The sequence below is a fragment of the Orbicella franksi genome, chromosome 10, assembly GCF_964199315.1.
Source record: "Orbicella franksi chromosome 10, jaOrbFran1.1, whole genome shotgun sequence".
NCBI classification, from domain to species: domain Eukaryota; kingdom Metazoa; phylum Cnidaria; class Anthozoa; order Scleractinia; family Merulinidae; genus Orbicella; species Orbicella franksi.
The window spans coordinates 15327082-15341899 of record NC_138154.1 but is presented as its reverse complement, the minus strand read 5'-3'; the positions used below and the strand labels follow the sequence as shown (position 1 = coordinate 15341899).

The window sequence follows — 14818 nt, the reverse complement described above, 5'->3', positions numbered from 1 at the left end:
CAAAATGACCCGCTAAAAACACCCTTAATTTTAGCCTTAGGTGCTGATAACTCAAAAACGAGCGCAGTGACCCCCATTCATGATCATTATCAAATTGTGATAAGCTTGATAAGATGCAACTCTTTGCAAAGTTTAAAAAAAATCTGTGGAGTGGGCTCAGAGCCACCTTAAAATTTTCGAAAATTTAAGGTGGCTCTGTAAGTCTGAACATCTCTCTCCCCGATTGTTTTGAGGGGAAGGGGCGGCTGTACATAAGCCAGGTTTCCGCGACTAACCACGAAAGTTTCAAACTACACTTCCCACAAGATTCATCGAATCGAATGTGACGTTATTTTTAAGCTGCAAATGCATCGAGCCGTCAAACGACTGCAATTACCGAGGCCATCCCTACCTCGTCCCTTGGTAACCCCTCCTGATTATAGCACGGTGTGCGTGTGGTTATCAGCCAGCTGGACTCAGAACCTCGGTGTGGTTTACCTAACCATCAAACCCTGCGCTCCCTCTTACCCGGGAAAGTGGCAGTAAGTGAGCTCAGTGATGCAATTGATCATACCCAGGCTGTGTAAAACCCAATACCCAGAAACCAAAGTATATAACCCTAATAAGTTATTTCCGAATTACCTGGTGCCCATCCTTTCATATCAAAATGAGATTTCATTCACATGCAAATTAAACTCATTTTCATATGAATGGTTGTGCATCAGGCCTCGCTTTGATATAGAGGCTTAGGGTAACTAGGAAATGGCTATTATTGACGGATTTTAACCATAATACATAAAATTGAGCGAAAAGAAGACTTTCTATCGCAGGATAGAAAGCGCAGCACCTGAGCTCAACCTGCTCTATGCAATTGTCTGTGTAGGTGACCGAGACAAAAAAGGAAATCAAATTGGACTCTCGGGATAATGTCACTGTGAATGAGAAAAAAGTGCACATAAGCTCGGTTGCGGACTTCGCTTCAGGACACATAAGAAAAAAGAATTCATTCAAATTCAAAGATGGATGTTCCCAGAGCGCCCTGAGTGGAGAGAGTCACTGTGAGACTAAGGCGCCTTGGTCAGGAATGACCGCAACCAGGAATTACTAGTCTCATACCCAAGTCTCACTCTGTCTCCGCATTGCAGTGGGGGACCTGGGTCCAAGATCAAAGAAAAGAGCATTTGTAAATACCATTGTAAATATTAACAGACGATTTAATGAGAATAAAACGTTCTACAAACCACAATATACAATCAGCAATATTATCAATGCCATAAAATACCCCAGCAATAAGACTGGTCGAAATAATGCAGCCATTTTCTATCTAAAATATATCCTAAGAGCTTACAGGGGGTACTTTCAAATTTCTTTGCTGTATTTGGCTCTGTACAAAGAACTTTCTTTGTTTAGGAACGGTATGTCATAAAATATGCTACGATAACAAATATATATAAAAGCTACACTTTGTAAAATGCTAGCTACAGGGCACACAAGTTCAACTTTCCTAATCCAAAAATACTTCACTGGAATGAAAACGAGACCCGCAAGAAAAGCATTAATACATCACATGCCTTTTACATCAAAAGCCGCGGCACACTTTTCAAATTCCAATCTCATTCGTATGAAGTAGAGACCAAATTGTACATCCAATCAACTTTTGTTGTTCTGAATTATTTGCTTTTGTTCTCGGAGTTTGTGTTTGTTGGTGTAAGCATTAGTCTAATCCCAAGACAATTTCTTGATGTCGAACCAATTCTAAACTCTGGAACTCAGAAAAAAGTCACAGAAGGCAATTTAGTTTAAGTTAATTGCGAAGTTACACGAAACTAGAAACGAGTTCATAAAGCAGGTATCATTTCGAAAGGAAATAACTTCTACAAAAAAAATTACCAAAAATGATCAGTAACTGATCGCTTTGCGGTGCAATAATAAGTTCAAACGTGAAATGTCACGTGCGATAAATCAAATGTAAATAGTTAACAAATAAACAGAGGTTATAATGATTTGTTGTCTGAGGTCTGACAACAGAATAGCGTCTGAAGAGACTACTTACAAGCATTTTACAACCACGTTCCTGCCTATTATTTTAGAAATTTTCCATTCTGTAATGAGAAACAAAACAGCATCTACACGGTCAAATCGTCAGGCTGTTCATGAATAGAAGCGTTAGGTTTTTCAAATAAGCTTTTTGCGTTCATAACTTGATTCCTGTGTCAGTAACGCACCCTTCCCCCCATCTGTATTACACCCACAGGTCCTCGTTCTCCACACCCCCTCCCCCACTGTCTTTTAACCTGAGCGTCCTGTCACTCGGATTGCCGTTCTCGTCTCGCGCTGAATTCGCGGCTGACGGTCGTGACGAAGTAGACATCACCTCCATAGGGAGGTCATCTCGTGAGCGACTCCCCCTGGAATAGTTATCATCTGATGTGTACGGAGGGGGGATCTGATTCAAGTTTTCACTCCAGCTGCGCTGCCTATCTGATTCCGAAGAGATGTCAGTCCCCCCTGATGGCTCGCCATTGACGTTTCCCCAGTTATCCCTACGACGACTTCCGCTTCGCCACTGATCGTTGTCGCTCTCCAACCGGCTACTGTTCGGATCTCTGCGGTTCCGTTCGTCGGGTGTTCGAGGGAGAGAAGTAGCTTCGTAATCCATCGGCGCTCGAGCTAGTTCGGCATTTCTGTTAGGATCGGGCAGCCATCCTTCGTTCTTTATTTGTTGCTGTAGTTGACTATGGTTCCAGAGGTTGTTCAAGACCTGTAACAAAAAGATAACTGGAATATCAAGCTGGTTGCCTCTTGTCATATTTTTTTTATAAAACATTTAAGATAGTGTGCGCGCGCTCTCGTTGGTCGATAGGTTTGTTTAGATGAGAGTTTATTATATCGCTGTGTCTCACAAGGACTGGGAACTACCGAATTCACGAATTGTATTGGCTGAAATCGATATTGAAAGCGGTCTGGATTTTCCGATCTAGACCGGCATCTAGACCGGTAATGTTTTGCTGTGAAAAAGTTGCAAACTAGAATACAAAAATATTGACTATTTTCTTCTCGAAATATTTATTTATGGAAGTACCAAAAAGTCTGATGACAAGAAAAAAGTAAAGAGGAAGAGCAAACTTTGGCAGAATTAATTTCAGCTCATCGCCGTTCGCGAGCAAAATGTCAGCTAATACAAACCTTACCAGTTACATTAAACGAATTAAATTATTCTTATTAACATCTTATTAACCGAGTTTAGTCAGTCTGCCTCCTGCTCTGTTAATAAGAGCTAAATACAAACTTAACAAATTGATATCAGTTTTTCATGCGTCAGTCCTTTTATTGATCATGAATTTCGTCATAACATTGTCAAAGTAGCTGAGCTGTGATCCACAGATTACTTTGCCAATGTTATGACAACATTCATTGTCAGTGACAGGACAGTCACGTAAAAAATTGACGTCAACTTGTTTTTTTAATAAATTAACGCATAAATTATAAATCCATGTGTCTGTAACTTATTGACAATAAAAATAACCCAATGAGCGCGCGAGATTTCTGCAGTTATTGTAAAAACGGTTGTGACAAGAAAAAAACAATTATAAGAGCAACAGGGGACTTTTTTTCCCGTGTTATGCGAACACTAGACCGCGTCTCAGGTTTGCACAAATGTCTCGAATTCTCCTGACCTCCTCGTGTAAAGATGAGGAAAACGGAAAAAAGTCCTGTATTGCTTAAATAAATATAGCACAGATTACACTCTCGCTGGATATTAGAGGACAATCATTTTCCATGTTAAACCTCAATTTTCATTGGGTATTTGTCTGCACGAGGTACTGGCATAAGACGCCACAGGAAACAGTGCTAGCGTAGCCTCCGTTCTTAAAAAACTGAGACGGGTGATATCAAAACCCACTGAATTCCTTTATCAGAAATGAATTCGTAAGGTTTGTTTATGGTCTGCGTCAGCGCCCAACTGAAGAGGATAGCGTCCTGTCATCAGACAGTGTGTTAGATACCGACCTTGATTGAATGATTGACATTGCTTACCTGGTTAGCTATTTTTATGACTCGAGGTGAGTATTGTTTGTTCTGATCTGTCGCTATCTTCACTATCTTCTGAACACCTTTGGTCTTACGCAGATATCTGTAACAGAGATGATCATATATATTAGTTATGCAACGCTCTTTCGTCGTATACCATGGAATATCACACTTGTCACTTGTATTTTCTCGGTATACACGAGCCTATAGGCGAGTGTGTATACCAAGAAAATACAAGTGACAAGTGGGTTATTCCATGGTATACCACGAGAGAGCGTTACATAACTATTTTACACCATGCCATAGAAGACGGCAACACAGTCAATGCGACAAACGCGCAGTACACCAGGGGAAAGTTGGGTGTAAGACCCTGGAATATACAACGGCTTTCCTGTATTCTGATTGGCTGTATTTTCTCTGGCATGGTATAAATAAAGGTGTCGAGAGAATGGAGAAGACTGGGTGAGTCAGCAATGAACGAGGCATAACAGAAATTAACTTTGCTTTGTAAATATTATTAGTGGGAACACAATAATGCAATTTGAAAAGAGTTTGACTAACACAATGTACGTACGCTCCCGGCAGTTATCAACTATAATCTCCAAAGACGCCGAACACAACCACAAGAAATAACAAAAGGCAAGCCCTTAAGTCGTAAACTTAAAACCAAATGTCTCTGATAAGAAACAAAACTCACAACAAGTTCTACATTCAACATCACCTGACCATAATATGAGAAAAACAAGCGCAACGCTCGTCAAAGAACATCCAAAAACTGTTTCTCTCCAAATGAAACAATGTGAAACACAAACAAGCTTTGTAGTCATTGGCAAATGAAATTAAAACTGTGAAGACAGCAGTAAAGCGTGATTTTCAACCGAGTGTCGAAACTAATCCAAAATCGTTTTCAGTTGGCTTTACTCCACTATACATACACATACATATATGTTATTTGTTCTCGAATTTAAGAGTAGATATTATACAAGCTCATTTTTCCGAGAGAAAACTTACAAGAGTGATTGGTTAATAAAGGACTCTCGCTACCTATTCAACCAATCAGATGAACAACCAAACCGACGCGACTTGATCACGTGTGTGTTTTCCCGCGCTTTGCTCGGCTACCTGAATCTGCTTCGAGCCCTCATTTGTTCATTGCATGCCTTGTTCATGTTGGCTGCGATTGAACAATGTAACTGCCTTGGTTTTGGTTTTACAACTCTCGATTGAAAATCGCCCTAACCACACTAATCTGCAGCACAAACAAACAAAAAAAACAAACAAAAACAAACAAACAAACACTCACTTGCAGTTCTTGTCACTCTTGTTCGTGAGCTGGAAAATGGCACACAGAAGCGAGGCTACAGTTGGATCCTGCACCAGTCTCTCCTCCTCGTTTCCGGTTGGGAGTCTGAACACCAGGTGTGTTATGGCTTTTTCGCCTGAGAAACACAAGTGTGTGCATGTTTAAAGAGCTATGAAAATTATCCGAGGTCTTACTGTCGTTTTGGTACAGTATTCGTCGACCGCTTTCCATTTGACCAAAAATAACGGAACTTTTGAAACCAGGGCAAAAGTTACGGCCATTCTCTGGAAAAGTTTCCGGAAAGTTGTTGAATTTTCGAAATGCGAGCTACTCAACCGAATATTGCGACAGGAAAATTAAATGGAACGAAAATCCGTGTCAAAAATTTTGGGCAAAACTCGCGAAATTGTCCTCTTTTCCGAAAAATCCGGAAAATGCTGTCCCTTTGGCCACTGGAAATTTCGGAAATTTTGGAAATTCAAACCGGAATGGAAAGCGACTTTCGTTTTCAGTGTGGAGTACATTTTTTTTTTTCGTTTCATTATTATTGTTATTTTTTGCGTAAGCATTTTTTACGGACCGTGAAAGTGAAAATTACAACAACCAAGCATTTTGTGCCACACAGTATTTCCTTACTGCTGTGGGTCGCATTAAACTTTTCACAGCTGAGAAGCCGTAACAAACCTAGAGGTTACCCGAATACACAACACAGTGGCCCCGGCCTGGGCTCGAACCTGAACCGCCATCACACCTCCCTACCTCCGTCTTTAAAGCTGGTAAACTTGTAACACGATTTGCACGGAGCAAGGAAGACCATTTTTTAAGACTTCCTGAATTCATTCCTTTATAAACAATTATGGAATGAGGTTTTTGTGATATCCGGATAACGACAAACGCATTATCGCACCGAACACAGTTTATTTTCGACAAGCCGTGTTCTTACTTCGCTGTCCGTGAACTTGACACTGCTCTTGGAAATCATGCATTGCACACGCAACCTACAGATTATTCACTAATCTGCTAGCAGATTAGTGAATAATCTGTAGGTTGCGCTGTTTCCCAGAATTAACCGTAGGCTTTTAGCCAATGGGAAGACAGATGGTGACTACAGTGTATAATCATATTTATCGTTTTCAGGTCTAAACAGATTACATATGCAGTATAATGTGAAAGAAAATACTTACCAACACTTCTTCTGTTTTCCGGGTCGACACACAAGTTGCGAAGAGCAATGGCGGCCGCGCGGATTGTTGGATCATAATCGATTCTTAAAAGTTCAACTATCTGAGGTATCGCTTGTGCTTTTCTTGTGTCTCCACGGATCTTGATCGCCCACTGTCGGTAAATAAAGACAGTGACAGTACCATAAGATTATTAATATTATGACGGTAATAATAACCTTTATTTACCCTCGGATGTGTTTGTAGCACAAAAGCTAGTGGGACCAAGTAAACAACCTAAACAAATGATTCAGATTGGACATAACATTGTTAAGAATCCCCACTGGCCTGAGGCAAACCAGCTGGCTATTTACAGGCGTGGCCGAGGATTTGAACTCGGGGTTACCGTGAAAGCAATCCAGGTGGTTATCAGAGCGGGACTCGAACCCGGGGCCGCTGGATTGCGAGTCCGACGCACTGACCACTCGGCTACGCTGCCTCCAGATACCGACCCTTGTAAATACCGACCGTAATTTTCCTGTCGATTGCCACAGGAAAACGCGAAGATCTGTGTACTATGAAGATACTATCCGGCTTGATGACTATGTCAACATATAAGCTTTTAAGGAATTGAGTTATTTACTTTATTTCAGTGCGAAGAGTAGAAATGAAGGAGTGGGAAAACCTGTATCTGCGATACCAAAATGGCCAAATCTACGACCCATTGCTAGACTAAAGCAGCTCATAAATCACACCGCCCTTTGGCGAGGAAGAGACCAATATAGCTTTTAGAGAGGGAAGACACTCCTATCTAAAATACAAACAAGGCAATGAGGCAGTCAGCGAAGATCAGCTCTCTTTATTCCCCCCCCCCCCCCCTTTCCTCGTTGCCCGCGTCCGATAGCCTGAAGTAAATTGTTGGAGTGCTCTCCTTCTGTATATTTTCACGATGACAATCTACATAAAACGTAACTCAATCAGTCCTAAATAAGCTTTGCTACTCGTCTTCAGGTATTGTTTATGAGCAACAAGAAGTCACACAAGTCAGCAGTTTAAAATGTCGACAACTTCGACTGTGAAATTGTTACGTAACTCTTGGGTTACCCCCCCGTTAGGTATTAGATACACTGTATCTTAGCTGAATACATCAAAACTACGCACCTTCCACGAGCAAGCCGTCAAGTTGTGCAAAGCCCCGGCCGATCCCTCTAACGTTTCAGTGTTCTTGGCTTTACGTAAAAGCACATAATACTGTTGAACTGTCTGCGCTTGCCAAAGTAGTTCCACTCCTTGAGGAGGGCCCTTCGGCCGGTCCATGGGCCGTTTATCGTTAGGGACCTTTTTCTTCTTCCTGCCACCGCACCCTGCGAAACAGCCCTGGCTCTGTTGTTCCTTGACAGCTGCTGGATCCACATCCACATCAGCGTCGTCATAACGGTCCCTGTCAATCTCGCTTTCAAGCCGGTATGACAGGTTTCTTAACGTGCACACACAATGTTCAAGACACTGGGGAAAGAAAAAGGTGAAAGAAAAATATTTAACAATTTATGATTCTTCCTTCAGTGCTCAGTTAACAGTTTTGATTCCCTGGAATCTCAATGTTTCCATCGGTTCTGTCTCAGGAAACAGAGAGATTCTCTGGAAGAAAACTAGGTGTTTTTCAAAGTGATTTGTTCCCCTGAACAGCAAAGCCATTAGAAGACCCAATGTGAATACGGCGGTCGCAACTTCGGTCATAATTCGCGATAGCAGCGCACTGTTTCTCTCTGATGCCATAGATTTTACAATGTTGCCGGCTCAAGGACTTCAGCGGGATAGTGTTTCACTGTTAGACGTCATGCGACCTCGAAGTAGCCACTGAGAGCACGCGCTATTAGGGGAGTAAATTTTCCTTCTTTCTATCGATATATTAGGAACACCAGTGGACGTTTGGGAGAACGAGAAATGTTGTGGCAATACGAGCCGGTAGGCGAGATTTCCCACAGCTTTTTCGAGCTCTCTCAAATCTTCACGAGTTTTCTATTTAACAATTAGATTATGAGCTCGAGATTTCTATAGCGTGACAGTTGACGATTACGCATAGAAATCGAGAGCGAATAATCTAATTGTATAAGTATAAATCTACTAGTCGTTCAAAACTTCATCTAAATCCTCTTCACATACACTTCGAAAACGCCAAGAAGCGGCCGTCATTTTGTTAACAAGGGCACACTGCTACGCTACGGCTCACTATCCATTACAGAATAGATAGTGAGTAGCTTAGCCAATCAGAGAGCTACATTCGTAATAGAACGCAAGTAGATTTATACTAATAAGAAATTAGATTATGAGCTCGAGGTTTTTATCGAGTGATAATTGATGAGGGCGCGTCAACTATCACGCATAGAAATTGAGATCGAATAATCTAATTGTTTAAGTAAAATTCAAATACGATTTTTAAAAGAAGGCTTCTTTTTTATTTTTCCTCCAAAAATAATACGGCAGTATGCCAAAAAAAAAAAAGAGGTAACAAAACTTAACTGTTAGGTACACTCACGATTCGGCTATTTATAATTGGGTGACAGAGAAAATAGGCTTGATATAGATACAACTCTAGTTGGACTCCTGATAGGGTTATACATGTATTTGAGACAAACGAGCTGTCTGCAATCGATAGGCTGCTTAAGTGAAGCTTTTCAATCATTCAGCTTACCCTGTTGTCGTAATGCTCGTTCTTGACACCAACTCTAGTAATCCACACCAGACAGTCGACCAAGTCTTTCTCGTCCCTGAGCTCCTGCCGGGCCCTGGTACCGGCTGAAGACAGGTTGCGCACGAGTCTGGTGGCATGGACGAGTACCGCTGCCCAGGGTTCGGTTCTGACTGGCGGCTGGCCTCGAGCCGCTACAGCTGTCCACTCGGAGTAAGGTATGATGATAATAATGACGATGATGTGGAGACATACGAGAAGAATTCTTAAACGAAGCGACTGAAAAAGAAAGCACACAAAATTAACAGACCTGTAATACGCGGTCAGCTTTGAGAAACGTATATTAATAGGCGAACGTTTTCTTCAGGTTCACGAAAAAAAAAATATCTGCCACTGATGAGAGCCAGAGAGAGACTAAGACGAAAAAAATCGGCCACTGTTAAGAGAAAAAGTTAACATAAAAGAGGACTCGGTTAACGTAGAATATGTATCTGGACACAGGTCATCCGCAGATCTTTCAGACTTTCTTTATTGCAGAGGCCCACATCTTCCATGCCTTAACAACAGTCTCTGTAGCATTTACCCCTCCCTACCCCCCTGGATGGGATGCTAGTCCATCGCAGATTACCCGCAGCATTTTACAAATTTCTATTACAAGACGAGAAACTTGTCTCAGAGGAATTCCGTGTGACCGCTCAATTCAGAGTCCAAGGGCCAGAGAATCTCCCTTTCCTAATTCACCGTCAGGTAACAAGGACAAACATATAAATAAAACAGACTATCTCACCTCAACAGACGATAAATTGCATAAAACGCCCAAAATTGCTTCTCTGTACTAGAAGGAAAAGAGATAAGAGAAGAACGTAAATACATGGTTGTTGAAAAAAGTACTGACAAGTATCCGATAACTGTTCTTACCTCTGTCTTCTCGGTTTCCTGTAAGATTTCAATCAAGGCTTCAATTCCACCGCAATCAGCGATAGCCAGCTGTTAAAATTAACAGAGTTTCAAACAAAGTGAATGGATTTTTATACATCCAAATGTTGAAAGCCACGGCTTGATGTTTGTTCAAAAGCCGACTTCTTCGTGGACTAAGTTTCGAGCTCGAAAATGGTCGGCTTATATTTGGAAGGCACTTTGCGTCTGGGCACAAAAGAATGAACATATAAACATGTCATAATTTTACGGCATGTTAATACGAATTAAAAAGGTACAAAAAAGAGTGGATGTCTTACTCTGTTGGCGTCGTGTCTCATGCTGAAAGAGAGATTTCTCAGAAGACAGATGGCAGCATATCTGACACGCCATTCTGAATGTCTCAACAGCCTTACGATAACTGGAATGCCACCGAGCTCTCTGTGAAATAAACACAACAAAAAGAAACAACAATTTTTGAGAAGTCCAAACAGTTTCAAGACAAAAGACAACAGTTTTCCGCCAGGCCGAGGGATCAGTGGGAAATCACGGTTACAAGATTTAATCTAATTGCAAACTAAGAGGTATTTATCTTTTTTAACATGTTATTTGTATTTCTTGAATAAAGTATTGCGATTGTGACCTGGCCAAGTGTGTCTTCAAACAGATCGAGAAATTGTTTGCAGTTGATTTTTTCAATTGATTGGCACCGAAGCTGTCTAAACGCAAATGCTTTTAGGTTCCGATCAAACTGCAATGTACTGAGTTGGGTGTAATCTTTGAGAGAGTAAATATTGGCTCTGGTTTATTCTGCGGAATCGTCGCTTTGTTTTGTTTGTCTCTTTTTCCTGGGAATCTTGAGTTAATTCGAAGAACGCACCTATAAAATTCCCAAAACCAATCATGGATGGATGAAATAAATGGTAGATATTGCATTCTCCACTAAATACCTGACTTTGTCCTTGACAGATTCCTTACTGTAACATAAATGTTGCAAGTATCTGGCAGCGTTGATAATCTTTAGTTCATCTCCAGACTGCATGAAATCAATAAGATCTGGAATATCCGGTTCTTGACCAACTAAAAGGAACATAATCAGATGATGGGATTGAAAAAATGAAACAAAAACAAAAACAGTAAAAATTACATCAGTGTTCATATATTATGGCAAGTGGACGCTAAACTCATAAATAGAGAATTTAAGATTCGACGATTGTGACAAGGCTGTGGTGTAAGAAAAATTACGGAACCCAAACGTTCCTAACCATGAAATCCTGGGTGCCCAGTGCTCGCGCTTATATGAAAACAAGTGAGTTTTCCAGTCGCCCGAAGACAAAAGTCAGTCGCCTGTGGCACTCGGGCTATTCTAGAGCACAGTCCTGATTGTGACTACGCATTTTGCTCGGAGAGGCATGGAACCTATTGTTGTGCGTTCGCTTCTCCTGACGTCATTCAGCAACGGTGAGAAGTAAGACCCAGGAAGTTTACGTCAGTTTTACGTAGTGCTCAATACGGATTGTATTTTCTGTTTTTCCATGCACCTCAGTATTGTAGACTTGGATATCAATTTAAGGAAGCATGCAAGTTCATTATGAACATAACCAGAAACTACTTTGTCCGCTAAATTTTGCCATTAGCTTTACGGGTTCCAGATTGTCACGAAAAGAGCTGGATCTAGCAAGCAGTACCATTCCCGCCAAACCTTTCGTACTCGACCCAGTGCTAATCGTCCAGCGGTAAAGCAATAGTCTTCAGTATTAAATTCCCTAATGAGTCAATCTCTGCGCATGCACAAGACGCAGTCAACAACAGGTCACTGGTGCTAAGCGTAGGAAGAGCTGCTACGTCAGTTGGCCATTGATCAGTTGCAGGTCTGCGAGTGACTATTCAAAGGTGGCTCAAAACAGTTTCCAGCACTTAGATTTAGATAAGCATGATAAGACGCAACTTTTGGCAAAGTTTAAAAAGATTCTTTACATAGGGTTCAGAGCCATCTTAAATATTTGAAAATTTCAGGTGGCTCTGAACTTTAAGTACATAATTTTTTTAAACTTTGCCAAAAGTTGCGTCTTATCCTGCTTATCCTGCAATATAAAAAAAATTTCACCGTGCCGTTTGTGAATTATAAGCCCCCAAAGCTGTAATTAAGGATATTTTTACCGGATCATATTGTTGCTACAGTAACCTATTGTGTCACGAAAATGATAACCACGTGTTCACCAATGATTGGACAGTTTTTTTATACCATGATTGTAGTATCAAGTGATAAAGAGTGGTTATAATGACCAATCAAAATCTTATTGCTGGAAACTGTTTTGAAACATCTTAAAGAGAGGGACTAAAGCGGGCCACTAAACAGAAGGTCGCTAGTTATAGTTTGACCACACCGGGGGAGATGGGACAAACGAAGAGACAGGGAAGGTGAGGCTATCAAGGTGGGGGGAGCAGTGTTAGGAGGGAGGGACATACTACCGTATGTTAACGTATTCCTAACTTAATGCATCGCTTTAACTGCACTGATGTAAGAGTTAAACCAAAGCAATGCAGCAAATAACTTATACAGACCTAGTTGCCCGATGTTCCAAGAATCTGAAGGATGTGAAAAAAGTAATACGGGTTAAATCTTGTACAGTAATATAACGACACTAAATGACAGACATAAAGCTTGGGCAGCCACGCATTGCTTGCTAACCACGCCAAACAACGAAAACTACAACATATTCTCCACTTTAAACGCCTACAATGCCGCAACAGCATCGTTGAGATGCTATTTCGATACTGTGACTGATACCTGCGCTTTTAACAGGCTGTCTCACAGTTCATAAGTCATTTGTTTTGGCGATGAACAAATTTCCCCCAAATGAAAAGAAACTTCCCGAAGAAACAATAAGCGAATTAGGAACGGGGATCGATTGGCAACTTTTCGAACCCCTGACGTACTGCAGCGCAGAAAAATACACCAATAAAACAAAGTAGAATATATAATTTCTCGGTTCTACAACTCACCCAATGGTAGATCGATTTGATTGTTTCGTCCGCCGATCCAACGACCACCCTTGAACACATAACGTTCACCACGGGCCAGCGAATAGATCACAACTTTATCTAACAACCATCGGGAATTTGAGCCAGAATTGTCATGACCTACACGCAGCATTTTCAACTGTAAGTGGAAAAGGGAGAGAAAAAGCAAACAAAGATTATTGTAAGCGGTAGAATGTTTGTAGTGTTTTCGAGCAAAGAAAGAACGTTAGCGAAACAGCAAACGCAGAACGCAAGGGGCGGAGGGAGGGAGGGACGGAAATAGGTCAAGGAATAGAAAGCCTATTATGAAGGTCTTTTTGTCAATGGTCTTATCGATGATGATAAAAAACTAGCTTCTTCTAAAAAAAACCACCTAATTCAAGACTAGAGTGCAAAAACCATACCCTATTTAAGACCAAAGTGGCCAAAATCGAAACCCCATTTGTGACCAAAACGGCTAAAACAACCGCACCCTTTAGGACCGCACATACTATATAGCCCGTATAAGGGAGTACCTCCCCCGCCGCCCCCCCTCCCCCCCGCGTGTTCACTTACCCGTCCCACGTCCTCAGTCCTGATCCTGAATCTGTCCAACTGTCCTCTGTTGAAGTATCCTTTTCCTTTGTTCTTGAGCTCGATCTCTTGACTCTCGCCTTCTTCTCCCATCATTTGGAAATACACATTGGCGTCCGTGCCGGCGTTTTCCTCCGCAGCTGTCTTGAATTCTACGTCATATTCCGAGTCTGATGAAAATATGTAAGAAATGTTAGCGAGAAATGAATAACTTGGATGCAAAAACTGAACTAAAACAATAAATTGAGTGAGCTACTTAACGAACGCTTCGTCACGCAATCTGCTCTTCTTGCGCCACAAACCAAAACAGTGCTTAAGTAGGGAACTTAGCAGGCAGTTGTTTCATTATTATTCATAACAATTACAATTTCCTCAAATGTGATTGGTGCATAAACTGCTGTATTTTGCTCTAATTAATCTGCAAAGTTGTAATCGGACAATGTCATCGGACAGTTGGCTGTAATCGGACACCTGTAATCGGACAGTTACGTGAGCCAATCATTTCAAGTCCTCTCCACTAAATCCACCAATCACAGCATTGATAACAATCACTATAGTAATCAATTCAAGAGACTGACTTTGAAAAACTGTGGAGGTTTAGTGTCTGGTGACTGCTTTGAAAGAGACTTGACAGCCACTTTGCAAGTTGTTCTCCATATTTTATAATTATGCTATTTAAAAATGACTATTTAAAGCTCTTTTTCCAATGAAACTTTTACTTTTGTGGGAAATTGTAATTGTTATGATTAATTGGTAACAGGACATCGTGTCGTCCAATTCAGTCTGTAATAATACTCGTTGTTAATCACTCGTATGATTACAGACCGAATTGAACACCACTCAGTCCTATTACCATTATAAATACACGGTGAATCTCCTTGCTACCATCTTTCTTAGGTTCAATTACCAGCCGTTTTAACGAAGACGGTACTGGTCGGGAGATAGGGAGACAAAAAAAATCTTACAAGACTCCTCTCCCGTTCCCGTCCCCGTCTCCACCCCCCGCCCGCCCCGCCCCGCCCCTCTTCCAAGAACGCTGGTGAAACAGCGATTACATTTTTGTTGTGTACGCGTATCTTCCGTGGCGTGCGGTGCATTTCTGTCAGCACAAAACATCTTCTAGCCTTTTATTAGCACTTTATC

The 14818-nt window shown here is 41.3% G+C and overlaps 1 protein-coding gene across 2 annotated transcripts in view; it reads right to left on the bottom strand.

The window, feature by feature from the left end:
* Positions 1 to 1172: 1172 nt before the first annotated feature.
* Positions 1173 to 14818, bottom strand: part of LOC145500319 (lipoxygenase homology domain-containing protein 1-like) — a 64121-nt gene continuing 50475 nt past the window's right edge. For both annotated transcript variants that reach the window (XM_081479822.1, XM_081479821.1), the window contains exons 39-51: positions 13658 to 13845; positions 13085 to 13241; positions 12644 to 12667; positions 11029 to 11158; positions 10399 to 10519; positions 10082 to 10150; positions 9951 to 9998; positions 9167 to 9442; positions 7636 to 7980; positions 6499 to 6649; positions 5315 to 5450; positions 4018 to 4114; positions 1173 to 2740 (exon numbers count right to left, since the gene is read on the bottom strand). In XM_081479822.1, the coding sequence (XP_081335948.1) occupies positions 2222 to 2740; positions 4018 to 4114; positions 5315 to 5450; positions 6499 to 6649; positions 7636 to 7980; positions 9167 to 9442; positions 9951 to 9998; positions 10082 to 10150; positions 10399 to 10519; positions 11029 to 11158; positions 12644 to 12667; positions 13085 to 13241; positions 13658 to 13845 (2261 nt within the window). In that variant the 3' untranslated portion in view covers positions 1173 to 2221. The remainder of the gene's footprint in view (positions 2741 to 4017; positions 4115 to 5314; positions 5451 to 6498; positions 6650 to 7635; positions 7981 to 9166; positions 9443 to 9950; positions 9999 to 10081; positions 10151 to 10398; positions 10520 to 11028; positions 11159 to 12643; positions 12668 to 13084; positions 13242 to 13657; positions 13846 to 14818) is intronic.